This window comes from Gymnoscopelus braueri (genome assembly GCF_963280865.1).
Source record: "Gymnoscopelus braueri genome assembly, chromosome: 1".
Taxonomy (NCBI): domain Eukaryota; kingdom Metazoa; phylum Chordata; class Actinopteri; order Myctophiformes; family Myctophidae; genus Gymnoscopelus; species Gymnoscopelus braueri.
The window spans coordinates 7,379,312-7,395,202 of NC_137603.1; the positions used below are offsets into that span (position 1 = coordinate 7,379,312).

The 15,891-nt window shown below is 40.5% G+C and overlaps 1 protein-coding gene across 1 annotated transcript in view; it reads right to left on the reverse strand.

Moving 5' to 3' along the window:
* The window catches only part of tspan4a (tetraspanin 4a), a gene marked incomplete at its 5' end in the record, with an annotated part of 303,305 nt that overhangs the window by 66,735 nt on the left and 220,679 nt on the right, over window positions 1-15,891 (reverse strand). The window contains one exon of the mRNA XM_080434691.1: window positions 10,014-10,088. Coding sequence (XP_080290817.1) covers window positions 10,014-10,088 — 75 coding nt within the window. The remainder of the gene's footprint in view (window positions 1-10,013; window positions 10,089-15,891) is intronic.

Consider the following 15,891-nt stretch of genomic DNA (forward strand, 5'->3'; position numbering starts at 1 on the left):
CATCTTTAATTCCTTTTCACAACAACTCCACAAACTTAGCCCTCTCACAGATACACAATGTTGTTTGGTATGTGTTCTTGCCCATGTTGTTTCCAACATGCCTGTGTTTCTAAGTCCATATTGGGTCTCTTTGATCTCAAACAGCTTGTGAAGACAGTATGGAGGTAGATTACTGTAAGCTTTGAACAGAATCAACAGGGTAAACAACACAGTGCCTGCAGGTGTGGACCGGCCATTGGGAGAAGCGGGGATTTCCCCCGTGGCCTAGTAAGCTGATTTTGGTCTCACGGAGTCAGGCCAGTGTTCAAAGCAACAAGCAACACGGAGGAGCCTGGATGTCACATCCACTCAGTGGTGTAAAGCAACTAAGTACATTTACTCAAGTACAATTTGTAGGTGTTTTTTACGTTACTGGAATATTTCCAATTTGCAGTACCTTTTACTTCTACTCCATTACATCTCAGAGGCAAATATTGTACTTTTACTCCACTACAATTTTTTGACAACTTTAGTTACAAGTTACTTTGCAGATTTAGATTATTATTACAAAACATACATTAACAACTTCCGCCCTATACATTTCGTCCATTTGAAAATAGCCGATCTACAAGCTCGGCTATTTTCAAAAGATTTGTATACATTTGAAAACTTGTGAAATGGGGACATTCTGTATAATGAATACTTTCTACTTTTGGTACTTCAAGTACATTTTGATACAAATACCTTTGTACTTTTACTCAAGTACATTTTGAATTCCAGACTTTTACTTGTAACAGCATTTCTACATTGCAGTATTGATACTTTTACTTAATGTCAGTACTTTTTCCACCACTGCATCCAGTCACATCTGGCAACAGTCCCCGCCATAAATATATGAATCAACGCTGAAAACGATTTTTTTTATAATTAACTACCGGTAAATCGATTAGTCTGAATAACCAATGAAGTCCTATTTTATACTTTGACGGTGTCGTGTGAAAATAGCCAAAAAAATACGTTCTGCGTTCATATGAATTTATATTATACCTTACCTTTATTATTCATAATAAATGATTGTCTCATTCTGTGTTATTCTATTCTTGTATAATTGAAATTAGCAGCCTATAAGAGGTCCTCACTGTCTGGTGATCACTCCTAGTGATCATGTGCCAAAGCCCCCCTTTCCCCCCCCATGGTTTAAATAATCAGAAACATTTCTCATTTGAGTGTCTGCCTGCCTGCCAGCTGTGTGTGCGTGTGCATGCGTGCATGCGTGCGTGCGTGTGTGCGTGCGTGCGTGCGTGCGTGCGTGCGTGCGTGTGTGTGTGTGTGAAGTACTCCACTGTTTGACGTGAAACTGACAGCCATCAAGCATCGACCAGGCAGCCTGCTGCGTGAGGTGAAGTGAAAGTAACAGAACACCAAATCATTGTGTGTGTGTGTGTGAGTGTGTGAGTGTGTGTGTGTGTGTGTGTGTGTGTGTGTGTGTGTGTGTGTGTGTGCGCGCGCGTGAGTGTGTGTACGAGTGGTGCACTCCTGAAGAGATGACAGAGTGATGTGAAGTAAAAGATATTTATCAACTCCCAGCTTGAGTGATTTTCGCCGTCTGCCGCTGCCTTCAGCTTGTACTGCAACTCTCTCTACCCTGATGTCTCTTCCCTGTCAGCCAGCATCTAACTCTATGCTTTACACCCACAACAGAAGTACTATCAACCTGTAGTTCTTCTGTTCCATGTTAGATCTCTAGCAAACATTTTAAATCCATGATCTTATAGTTGACCAATTTCAACCTGCCGTCCCACTTTGGCCACATGTCATTATAGGCTAAATATTTACATGATTACGGCGACACCAGAGGCTAGCCCTCTGTGTGTGTGTGTGTGTGTGTGTGTGTGTGTGTGTGTGTGTGCGCGTGTGTGCGTGCGTGCGTGCGTGCGTGCGTGCGTGCGTGCGTGCGTGCGTCCGTATCAATCTTGCAAACTGCCAGACACTTTGTATGCATGCTGCCAGTTAGGCCACAGAAGCACCTCAACTCATTTGAATTTCACATTAGTTTGATACTTTTTGATATAAATGTCATTACTTTCTTTCACGCGCACAAACAGGTACGGTACGGCACGGATGTACACGGGCGTGCACGCTAGAACGCGTCCCCCATCGATTCATGAGCCACAGCCAAGTACCAATGGTTACTTTGCATACACGGTAAGCAACACAGCATTTTGGATTCAGCAGCCGCTGCTGCCAGTATGTATCCTATCTGCACGCAACAATGCCTCAGCCACCGTCCAAGAAGAGAAAGATAAGTGTTCAAAGCAAACTTTTAGTTTCAGCTCCTACGCTTCAAGGCATTCCTTGAATTACTTTTATTAGTTTAAAAAGACTAAAACTAAGGTAAAAACTAGTGTGCCGCACTATGAGCTTTTAGATGTGCTATTTTTGAAAAATCCTTGGCACAAAATATTGTTGTGATGGGGGTCCGCAGCCAAATACATTTTGGGGGTCCTTGACATGAAAAAGTTTGAGAACCATTGCTCCACATGTAGCTTCTATCAGTCAGTGAGACAGATTATCAGTCAGTGAGACAGGATATCAGTCAGTGAGACAGATTATCAGTCAGTGAGACAGGATATCAGTCAGTGAGACAGAATATCAGTCAGTGAGACAGGATATCAGTCAGTGAGACAGGATATCAGTCAGTGAGACAGGATATCAGTCAGTGAGACAGATTATCAGTCAGTGAGACAGAATATCAGTCAGTGAGACAGGATATCAGTCAGTGAGACAGGATATCAGTCAGTAAGACAGGATATCAGTCAGTGAGACAGGATATCAGTCAGTGAGACAGGATATCAGTCAGTGAGACAGAATATCAGTCAGTGAGACAGACAGAATATCAGTCAGTGAGACAGAATATAAGTCAGTGAGACAGGATATCAGTCAGTGAGACAGGATATCAGTCAGTGAGACAGGATATCAGTCAGTGAGACAGGATATCAGTCAGTGAGACAGGATATCAGTCAGTGAGACAGAATATCAGTCAGTGAGACAGACAGAATATCAGTCAGTGAGACAGAATATAAGTCAGTGAGACAGGATATCAGTCAGTGAGACAGGATATCAGTCAGTGAGACAGGATATCAGTCAGTGAGACAGAATATCAGTCAGTGAGACAGGATATCAGTCAGTGAGACAGCATATCAGTCAGTGAGACAGGATATCAGTCAGTGAGACAGGATATCAGTCAGTGAGACAGGATATCAGTCAGTGAGACAGCATATCAGTCAGTGAGACAGGATATCAGTCAGTGAGACAGGATATCAGTCAGTGAGACAGAATATCAGTCAGTGAGACAGACAGAATATCAGTCAGTGAGACAGGATATCAGTCAGTGAGACAGGATATCAGTCAGTGAGACAGGATATCAGTCAGTGAGACAGAATATCAGTCAGTGAGACAGACAGAATATCAGTCAGTGAGACAGGATATCAGTCAGTGAGACAGGATATCAGTCAGTGAGACAGGATATCAGTCAGTGAGACAGAATATCAGTCAGTGAGACAGACAGAATATCAGTCAGTGAGACAGACAGAATATCAGTCAGTGAGACAGAATATCAGTCAGTGAGACAGAATATCAGTCAGTGAGACAGGATATCAGTCAGTGAGACAGGATATCAGTCAGTGAGACAGGATATCAGTCAGTGAGACAGGATATCAGTCAGTGAGACAGACAGAATATCAGTCAGTGAGACAGGATATCAGTCAGTGAGACAGGATATCAGTCAGTGAGACAGGATATCAGTCAGTGAGACAGGATATCAGTCAGTGAGACAGGATATCAGTCAGTGAGACAGGGGAAAAGAGGGCTTGGAATCGTCACTTATCTCCCCAGAAAAAGTTTCAGTTTAGCTTTTACAAAAGGTCAACCAGGGTTAAGTTACTCATGCTTTTCAATATGTTACACCAGGTGTACTTATTGGAACCACATACAGGCCTCCAGGCACACGTCACTATTTCTCCCACGATTCTCCCCAAGTTTGACGACTGCTCTTACTTATTATGACAGAATCATGTTGAATGGGGACATTTTCAACATTCACATTAACAACACTGCTGACTCTGAAGGCTGTATGGAATTCATGAATCTGAAAGTCTAGAAATGATTCAACATAACGTCCCTGTCGGGCAGTGGTGGAAAAAGTACTCAAATTCTTTACTTAAGTAAAAGTACCAATACTGCAATATAAAAATACTCTGTTACAAGTACAATTCCCAAATAAAAAAATTACTTGAGTAAAAGTACAAAAGTATTGGCATCAAAATGTACTTAAAGTACCAAAAGTAAAAGTACTAAATATTTGAAAATAGCCGATCTACAAGCTCACAACACGTCACGATGCGACGCGTTGTGAGCTTGTAGATCTGCTATTTTCAAATAGCCTATGTATAAAATAGGGCTAAAGTGGTTAATGTATGTTTCATTATATCATAGTTTATATCTGAAAAGTAACTAGTAACTAAACTTTTCAAATAATTGTAGTGGAGTAAAAGTACAATATTTGCCTCTGAGATGTAGTGGAGTAGAAGTAAAAGTATTGGAAATTGGAAATACTCAAGTAAAGTACAAATACCTCAAAATTGTACTTAAAGGGATACTTCACTTTCGGGCCGGGGACACATTTAAAAAAAATATTAAAAATAAATGAAAAAAGTTATGGAAAATTCATGGCCCCCTCACACATTAGTAGGACATTGCGTGTCGTGAGGGGGCCATGAATTTTCCATAACTTTTTTCATTTATTTTTAATATTTTTTTTAAATGTGTCCCCGGCCCGAAAGTGAAGTATCCCTTTAAGTACAGTACTTAAGTAAATGTACTTAGTTACTTTCCACCACTGCTGTCGGGTGGAAACCTCATATGTCCAAAACTGTTACTTTTCAGGATTCCATTTTTTTCCCCAAAAGTAGCAGATTTCGCTTCGCGCCACGTTTCGAGCTAGAGTAGATCTGATACTTTTGATACTTTTTGTGGGACGCTGTAGTATGATGAAGTAGAGCGTTAATTACGAAAAAAAAAGAAAAAGAGTATGGATTGGAGGTAAGAGGTTTCTGCCCGACAGCAACTGAAGCCACTCATCAGCATGGGAATATCTTTGGTTTGGTAGTGTCAACATTATTAACCCTTCAAAATGCTTCAGTGTTTCATATCCCTGTTTCTAATCATTGACGAGGGGTCTTCAACAGGGATTTCGGGACCCCTAGGGGGTCCTCGTAGTTACTACAGGGGACCACCAAGTCTTTGAGTGATTAGATTTTTGTTTTTATTTTTTTACATTATCCACTTAAACCCTAGCATCCCTTTTCTGAGGAGAACTTTAGCCAAAAAAAAAGTGGATCTACAAGCTCACAACGCCTCGCGCTGCTGTTTAATCTGCGACACAATTTTATACAATATGTAGTGGGGGTCCCTGCTTCATCTCTCTCTCAGCTAAGGGGTCCTTGGCCTGAAAAACATTGAAGACCCCTGACTTTTAACCCTATACTTGGTTGACTGTCATCGTCTGTGAAAGGTGATCTATGAATACAATGGACTTACTTACTCATACAGTACTTATACCCTCCTGTTTTCGCTCTACACTATATATCTTTGCCAAAAATAGCTGATCTACAAGCTCTCAGCGTGGTGCAAAGCGATGCGTTGTGAGCTTGTAGATCGGCTATTTCACCAAGTTACGTTCACCCCCGATTAGGGATGCTAGGGTTTCTGTAGCTACAGATACAAAAGAGTGCATTTGTCCAACAGCAGTTGTTAAAGTGAGTAAAGAAAGTGAGTTTGCTGAGCTTGTGAGTTCTGCTGATCCATGTAGTGTGAGCTGCTCTCTTATAGACTAAATTGGTTGCCTCCCTAGACCGAAACAATTAAAAATGCCCCCCAAAAATGATGGCTCCACTCAAGGTTGAAAAGAAATTGTGTGTACATTGCCATCATCACTGAGTTAGAGAGGTCTTGTAGATCAGCTGAAAGCAAATGGAGAAACGTCTACCGTACAGTACATGTTACTGTATAGTGTGTTTTTATCACACTATGCCCAAATATGGCTTCAAATTGTTGGCTTAGGAATGAGACAAAAACTAAAAATATCCATGAATTCAACTCTCCATGGGGTGACTAATCAATAGAAAAAAAAAATATTTGGGTGAACTATCCCCCCCCCCCCCCACACACACACACACACACACACACACACACACACACACACACACACACACACACACACACACACACACACACACACACACACACACACACACACACACACACACACACACACACACACACACACACACACACATACTGTACATATAATAACACTGTACGCATTATGAGAAGGGCTTCTTTTTTCCCTTACAGTAATTCAATAATACTGTTTTCCACTATTGATAGATGTTTAACCCATGCCTCTGTCTCTGACCTTCTTAGCCAAACATCTCCCCCTAAATGTGAGGAATTTGCAGAAAATAAATTAACAATCAACAGAGCTGAAATTGTGCTGAAAGTGCAGATCACCTCTGCAGGCGACAATGAAAACATTCACTAAACTATCAACTTTTGGATTGTAGGATTGTAGCGTTAAGAAAAACAAATCGTCCACTTTCTGTATTGATCCTATTCCTTCTATACCCGTAAACAGTATTTAAAACATGGTCATGAATATTATTAATACGTTCCTTGAAATGGAAGTATTTCCTGATGCCTTCTAAACTGCTGTTCAGACCAATTAGATAGAGTGTGTTGTTCTGAGCGATTTTTCGATAGCGGATCACTGCTAAGAAGAACAGACCGTTGCTATGAAGATCAGACCATTGCAATGAAGATCAGACCGTTGCTATGAAGATCAGACCGTTGCTATGAAGATCAGACCGTTGCAATTAAGATCAGACCGTTGCTATGAAGATCAGACCGTTGCTATGAAGATCAGACCGTTGCTATGAAGATCAGACCGTTGCTATGAAGATCAGACCGTTGCTATGAAGATCAGACCGTTGCTATGAAGAACAGACCGCTGCTATGAAGATCAGACCGTTGCTATGAAGATCAGACCGTAGCTATGAAGATCAGACCGTTGCTATGAAGATCAGACCGTTGCTATGAAGAACAGACCGCTGCTATGAAGATCAGACCGTTGCTATGAAGAACAGACCGCTGCTATGAAGATCAGACCGTTGCTATGAAGAACAGACCGTTGCTATGAAGAACAGACCGCTGCTATGAAGAACAGACCGTTGCTATGAAAAACAGACCGTTTATGTAGAAACAGTATGTAGAAAGACAACGTGATGTCACACATTGAAAGTAATCCCTGAAAACCTCTCAAGATGGCGCCACCTGTCCATTGAACTCAATAGACGGGGGGCGGGGCGGTCGCTCGTTCAAAAATACTGAAAAGAAGAATGTTCCCGAAAAGATTCGAGGCGAGAAATATATCGTTGCTGTCGGCCAGAAACCTCTTATCTCCACATTCAGAGTTTGTGTGTGTTTCCTTCAATTAACGCCCTACTCGATCATACAGTGTCACTCGAGCTTGTAGATCTGCTACTTTTGATACTTTTGAATTTGAATCCTGAAAAGTAACCTAAAGTTTTGGACCTTTTGGAGATGAGGTTTCCACCCGACAGAGACAATATACATATAAATATAAATATATATCAACTCACATGTGATCAACACTTCCTATACTACAGACGTTTTTGCAGGCCAACGTAATGTACTGGATAGACCTGGTATAATCTACAGTTAAGATTATTTTCTTTACGTAAGTAAGCAATTAAATCCTGTTGAAATCAATACAATCATTGTTGTTACTTTGCGTCAAATGATCGGTTTCTTTATTAACACATTCCACGCCAGAGTTTAATCTCATAATGTACTCACCAGTGCCAGCGTTTTATTGTTTTTTTTTGGTGTTTTTTTCATGTCGCCACAGACCTCGCTAAATCCGTTAAAAGTGCGCGTTCATTTGGTTCTAAACTAACACACAGGGGATCTGTGTGAGACGAGCAGTGAAGACCGCTTCGCTTTGCGATCCGCCATCTTGAAGCTACAGCGGTGAATGCTAAACAGCGATCAGCGATGAGAAAAACAACAACCGAGATAATCGACTTTTAGGTTTCGTTTTAGACAGGAAGCGGATACGATCGGAAGAACCGGAACCCGGATAATTCCGTTTCCGGTGGTGCTACAATGAAATGTGTCGTATCGAAAGTGAAAAAAAGTGCAATATGAACTTTTAAAAAAAAAAGAAAAACACCGCTTCGCTTAGGTCTACGCGATTGGCACGTGGCGGCTTTAAATAGGTTCGCGTAGATCTACGCGATTGGCAGTCAATGTGTTAAGTAGCCGTGCAATGTGCAGGATAATGGAAGCAGTGAAGCTGGTCATTATTGACAAACAAAGCCCTTCAGGGTGATTGGACCACTCCGCTTCACATCAGGGTCTAATCACCAGTGGTGGAAAGTAACTAAGTACATGTATTCAAGTACTGTACTTCAGTACAGTTTTGAGTTATTTGTACTTGACTTGAGTATTTCCAATTTTCAATACTTTTACTTCTACTCCACTACATCTCAGAGGAAAATATTGTTTTCACTCCACTACAATTATTTGAAATCTTGAGGTACTACTTACTTTGTAGATTGTGATTAAAACATGCATTAACCACTTCATATACTTTAGGCTATTTTCAAAAGATTTGTATACATTTTGAAAACTTGTGAAATGGGGACATTCTGCATAATGAGTACTTTTTGTACTTTAAGTACATTTTGATGCCAATACGTTTGTGCTTTCACTCAAGTACATTTTGAATACAGGACATTTACTTGTAACATAGTATTTCTACATGGGGATAGTGATACCTTTACTCAAGTAAAACATCTCAGTACTTCTTCCACCACTGCTAATCACACTGCTGGGGTTGGGACTCAATAATGACAAGCTGACTGTTCATTATCCCTTGAACAACAAACGTAACAAATGCTTTCTAAGCAAGACACTTCAAAAACGTTGTTTTCCACCAAATAAACAACTTTCTAATTGAGAACAAATTTCAATCAGGTTTCAGAGATAATCATAGCACAGAAAGTGCTCTCACACTAAAAGATAGTTAATGATCTGAGACTTGGCACTGATGTTAATAAGGTGTCTGTTCTTTTTCCTCCTTGACTTAAGTGAAGCATTCGATACAATTGACCATTACATCCTCATGAATGGCCTTGAGAGCTGGGCTGACCTCTCTGAATAAGTTCGAAACTGTTTCCGAACATACATTACAGGAAGGACATTAATCATTAGTCTTGGAGAACATGGGCCCTATTTTGTGCGTCTTAATTACCAGTTCATATGTCTGGACATGGAGGCGTGGCCAATGCTGTTTGGCCACTCACAATAGCGAAACAGCAAAGCTATGCTGATGATGCACAATGGTACATAGATTAGATAGATAGATAGATAGATAGATAGATAGATAGATAGATAGATAGATAGATAGATAGATAGATAGATAGATAGATAGATAGATAGATAGATAGATAGATAGATGGAATTTTAGTCGCCCAGAGGCAGCACAGCAGTTAAGAGTTACAGAGTAACAGGTACAGAGGAGCGTATACAGCAATACAAGGCAAGAAAAACAATAAGAAGCACCATCAACGGTATACCATTGTGTAATGTGTATACCTATACAACTACTGTATCCTGCACTATGCAGAAAACTACGACACAAGGTTACAGTGTCCTCACCGCATCCCACCCCAGAACAAATCAAGTGTCAAGTTAAACATCATAGCTATGCTGATGATACATGATGGTACATACATACCAGGATTCAGGATAAACATTATAGCTATGCTGATGATACACGACGGGACGTACATACCAGGATTCAAGTTAAACATCATAGCTATGCTGATGATGCATGATGGTACATACCAGGATTCAGGATAAACATCTTAAAGTGAAGCAGGATGTCTTACCTGGTCTTGATAGATACAGAAGAGCATGATGGACAGAATCTCCAAGAAGAAGATGAGCAGGAGCAAGATGAAGAACTGTGGACAAACAGAGAAGGAACAGCACACATATTATTGGTTTTGTTTTGTTCTTATCATCAGCGCAGATATTATTGTTGTTATTATGGTTGAAGTCAGTTCAATATGTTATATCATTGCTGTCAGGTGGAAACCTTATATGTCCCATACCGTTCCTTTTCATCATGATAAATAAGTAAACAATTTAATAGCAGCGTTGTGAGCTTGTAGATCGGCTATTCCCGACTGTGTGACACTCTTGTATGATGAAACGGGGCATTAATTTACATAACAACAAAAAAAACATCAAAAGTTGAAATATGGATATGGTTTTCTGCCCGACAGCAACGATGTGAGCATTGATTTAGAGCAGTGATGAACTCTTCAGATCACGTATGTCTGAGATGTCCTGATATGTACGCTTTTAATCACAAACCCGTATCTCCCAAGGCCATGATATGATACGGTAAGCCCCTGAAAGTGATTAATTCAAGACAAGAGGAGTAGAGACATGTCTCATTTCAGTGTGAGAGCATGAGAGGCTGTGTGTGTGTGTGTGTGTGTGTGTGTGTGTACACACACACACACACACACACACACACACACACACACACACACACACACACACACACACACACACACACACACACACACACACACACACACACACACACACACACACACACACACACACACACACACACAAATGTTGATGCCCTCACTATGGGGCTGTCACCATTATGATATTTTACATGACCAGTTTAAAAAGAGAAGAAAGAAGAACTGCAGGGATCAGTCAGTGGCTCTGATAGAATAGGTGCTCTTTGGTGATACAGGTAGAAACATATGAACAAAAAAGGGTTTTCAAAGAAGTAATGCTTAACTCCCAAATGGTGTGGACTGCAGATTTGCAAAGAAACAAATTCCAAGGCACTCTGTCTTTGGTGAAAAGATATAGGATTTGTTTTGAGCAAGGCAACACATTATGACCAACGCGTAGCGTCCTAGAAGGTCTTCATCAGGGTCTGTCTGTTTTACATGACCATTCATTGTCACACAAATAATGTAGTTGTATACAACGTAGGTTCAGAAGTAGAGACCTCCCTCTACTTAAAACGTCAACTCCCCGCCCTAACCGGGTTCCTCATCCATACACATCCATCCATCCATTTTCGTTCAATAGAATCTGTTTAACTTTAAGCAGAAGGTGTGGTCTCTTACTAGTGAAATTGCAGTTAGCGATTTAATTGTGTTTTTGTCGTTGAACACTAGGAACATATGAATACAAATTACATTTCTTTTTGGCTTTTAGGCTTCGGAGTTGCACAGGTGCAGATATGACAAATAACCTAAATATACAAAGGAATGACTGACATATTTTAATTTATACTTTAAAAAAAACATGAATAGTGGAAATAGACGATCTACAAGCTCACAACGTGTGGCATCTCGACGCGTTGTGAGCTTGTAGATCTGCTGTTTCCACTATTTCTAGAACATATTTGAAAAAAAATAAATAAATCAACATGGCAACGATTATGACGATTATGCAAAATGATTGCGATGACCTCAAATAATTGCGATTACCTCAAATAATTGCCATTAGGCGTTTACGTAATTATTGTGACCAGAGGGGGAAGAAGTACTCACATTTTGTACTTAAGTAAAAGTAGCAATATCACAATGTAGAAATACTCTGTTACAAGTAAAAGTACCAGTATTCAAAATGCACTTGAGTAAAAGTACAAAAGTATTGGCATCAAAACATACTTAAGTACTAAAAGTAAAAGTACTCATTATGCACAATGTCCAATTCACAAGTTTCCAAATGTATAAAATCCTTTGAAAATAGCAGATCTACAAGCTCACAACGCGTCGCTTTGTGAGCTTGTAGATCTGCTATTTTCAAATAGCCAAAGTATATATATAGGTCTGAAGTGGTTCATGTATGTTTTACAAAGTGACTAGTAACTACAGTTTTCAAATAATTGCAGTGGAAAATACCTCACAATTATACTTAAGTACACTACTTGAGTACATGTACTTAGTTACTTTCCACCACTGATTGTGACAGGCGTATAGTCCTCACCGGTATAGTAATACAAACGTGCGTGCATGTGTGCGCGTGTCCCAAGAGTGGAAGGATCCCACAAAAAAGTGATTGAAGAGGATCTTCATTGAGCGTGGTGCAGCCAGCTGTATACGTATTTCTGTCAGCTAGCAGCAGACAGGAGGAGGAGGTGGAACTATAATGCTCCCCCGGCGGGGACAGGCTACAGCATGGTGATTTACACCATTACACCTCTCAATTTATTAGCAGTCATATTTTACTGGACTCTCCATGGCTTGCCAGATGAGTTGCTTGATAGGCCTGCAACACACCCTGTGCCCAGCGGAGTGCTTACAACGCTTACCAGCTCATCCATCAGACATGGGGGGGGGGGGGAACGGACGCTTTTGTTCCACCTTCTCGGTGGAAACCTCCAGTGGTGTAAAGTAACTAAATACATGTACTCAAGTACTATACTTAAGTACAATGTTGAGGTATTTGTACTTTACTGGAGTATTTCCAATTTTCTGAACTTTTACTTCTACTCACTTTGCTAAAGGTTTCTAAATTATGTTTAATTCATTTGACAGTTTCTTTTAAAGTACGAGGTTGTGATGACCATGCTGACGTCATTACGTGGGCTACAGTACACGATGACATCTTTATCACAACTTTATGAATGATGCAAATCATTGCTTCATTTATCGACTTAAAATGGATGATTGTCCCCGAGGGACCCAGGCGAGAGCAGTGCCCGGTGTGAAGTTGTTGGATCAGCTGTTCTCCAAAGAAATATATATAAATCTGCAAATCCCCGTATATGGAGATGCCTGATGTCATCAATCTGTCTGTGTCCCTTTTATGCCCATGGAGATGTCTGTCTGTCTGTCTGTCTGTCTGTCTGTCTGTCTGTCTGTCTGTCTGTCTGTCTGTCTGTCTGTCTGTCTGTCTGTCTGTCTGTCTGTCTGTCTGTCTGTCTGTCTGTCTGTCTGTCTGTCTGTCTGTCTGTCTGTCTGCCTGCCTGCCTGCCTGCCTGCCTGCCTGCCTGCCTGCCTGCCTGCCTGTCTGTCTGTCTGTAGTATGTCACATGAAGTACAAGTACACCCCCTTACCTGGACATGACACTAAATGTCACATGATATATACATGATGTAGCCTACTGTGTTTACATGACAAAACAGAAGAATATATATTTCCTTCTATACAAGCATTTATAAGCCACTGAAGTAGTGTGATGGTGTTCACCCGCAGAAACACCCTGCCATCCATCTCGCTGTATTTTGGATTTTGGTTCAGTTTTCATCTGTTTGTTTTGGTAAATGGGGACGAAACACAAATGGAAACAAACAGTGAAAACACCAAAATGCAGCGAGAGGGCCATGTGTTTTTGCAGGTAAACACCACGGTGCCGTGTCATTGTTCTGACGGCGCGTTGGTCCGACTTGCCCCATTACTAACCCTATCCAGTGGTGGAAAAAGTACTCACATGTCTTACTTAAGTAAAAGTATCAATACTGCAATGTAGAAATAATCTGTTACAAGTAAAAGTCTGGAGTAAAACATTTACTTGAATAAGAGTGCAAAAGTATTGGCATCGAAATGTACTTAAAGTAGAAAGTAGAAAGTACTCATTACGCAGAATGTCCCGTTTCACAAGGTTTCAAATGTCTAAAAATCTTTTGAAAATAGCCGATCTACAAGCTCACAATGCTCAAAAGGACGAAATGTATATTGAAGTAGTTAATGTGTGTCTTGTAATAATAATCCAAATCTACAAAGTAACTAGTAACTAAAGTTTTCAAATGATTGTAGAGGAGTAAAAGTATATTATTTGCCTCTGAGATCAAGTGGAAGTATCGAAAATTGGAAATACTCCATTAAAATTAAAAGTAACAAAAAAATGTATTAATATACAGTACTTGGGTACATGTACTTAGTTACTTTCCACCACTGACCCTATCCCTAACCGCACGCGGAAGCCACGTAGTCGGAGTAATGGGATGTCGGCCTTATGGACAGTCCCCAACACCACCACACTACTCCAGTGGCTGATGACTGCTGGTATATAGGAAAAGGATGGGGAAACAAATATATATTTTCTTTTTCTTTTTTCTGGGTTATCTTTTTTGCCCCCCCCCCCCATGTGATATGGTCTGCTCCAATCATGCTGCTCCCATTAGTTTGTATTACTTTCACAGAATGACTGATCAGCTGGTTGATGGCTTTTGGCTGCATGCTCTCTTCAGTGTTACCATGTCCGCTTATTATAAGCCACGTTGGGCTTCTTTTTCTGTAAAGTTGCTTGTAAATATTGGTCGTTGCGCGGTTGCGGTTTATTGGGGGCTTGTTTCTAAAGTGTAAGTTGGTTCTGTGGGCTTGCTTCCAAAAAAATTATAGTATTATTTGGTGTGGCTCTTGGTGTGGTTCTCAAATATTTTCATGTGATGGACCCCCCAAAATTAATATGTATTTGTCCCTATAACCCCCATCTGAAAATGTTGTGTGCCAGGGAGCGCCAGATGTTTCAAAGATCTTCCAAATATTCCAAAATCTATTTCAAGATAATTGTTTTAAATAGCAGATCTCGTTGTGAGCTTGTAGATCGGCTATTTTCACATAGCCAATGTATAAAGTATATTGTCGATGTCTGGCAAAAAACAGCTATCTTAATTGTTCTAGTTTTTTGTTTTTGTTTATAAATCAGTGCTATTGAAGACCCTTTAAGTCTCTGTGTGGGTTTTACAAATATCGAACCAATGAAAAGTGTTAAAAAGCGCTTCTGACTAAACCTCCTAACTCCATTGGATCCTTAAACTGTCGTTCAAACCACCATCATTGATTAGAATGACAAAGTCAGACAGAAGAAAACCCTCCACAATTAATGATCAAAAACCTCCTAACTCCACTTGAGCTGTACTTGGTGGTAAAGTTATGATAATATAAGGACACATTCAAGTATCTGACAATGTATAAAGTCACCGTACCAACTTTGATGAGGCAGTATTGTGTTGTTCTTTTTTTCATTTCCTGTAAAGTTAATATTTTGGTTTCTGCCCGACAGCTAAGGTTTAAAGTGCTTTAATGTGGCCTAATAGTCGCTTCTTTTGGGCTTGTTTTCCTACACGTGGTTGCTTATTTTCTCTCACAAAATCTGGCAACACTGGCTCTCTTCCCCCCCGACACGGTACCAGGCAGATGGCTCTCCACCCTGGAGCCCGTTTCTGATTTACTTTATTCTCGTTAGAGAGGAGTTTTTCTCCTTGCCACTGCCACCACAATGCTTGCTCTCTCTCTCTCTGTGTGCGTGTGCGTGTGCGTGTGCGTGTGCGCGTGTGCGTGTGCGAGTGTGTGTGTGTGTGTGTGTGTGTGTGTGTGTGTGTGTGTGGGGTCTCTGCTCTGTATGTAAAGTGTCTTGAGACAGCTTGTGATTTGGCACTTATAATAACATTGCATTGAATTGCTCTCACTAATTCATTATTTTTATGTAAATGTCGACAGACATGGTGGGACCACAGTCAGTCATTTATATTCCCAGGCCTGAGTTCTGTTCTCAGTCTGGCTCCGTACAAACATAATTGAAACATAAAAGTTATTTTCGAAAAAAAGTTTGGTATTTCTTTATAAAATATATGAACTGAACTGAACTGAACTGAACTAACTTTCCTCTTCTACCCTGGATTTGAACCCGGTTTTCTGCCCAAGTTCTGGTATTATTACCATTGAGCTAACAGAGCCTGCCTGCTTGCTCAGGGGATAAATTGAATCTTGACCATC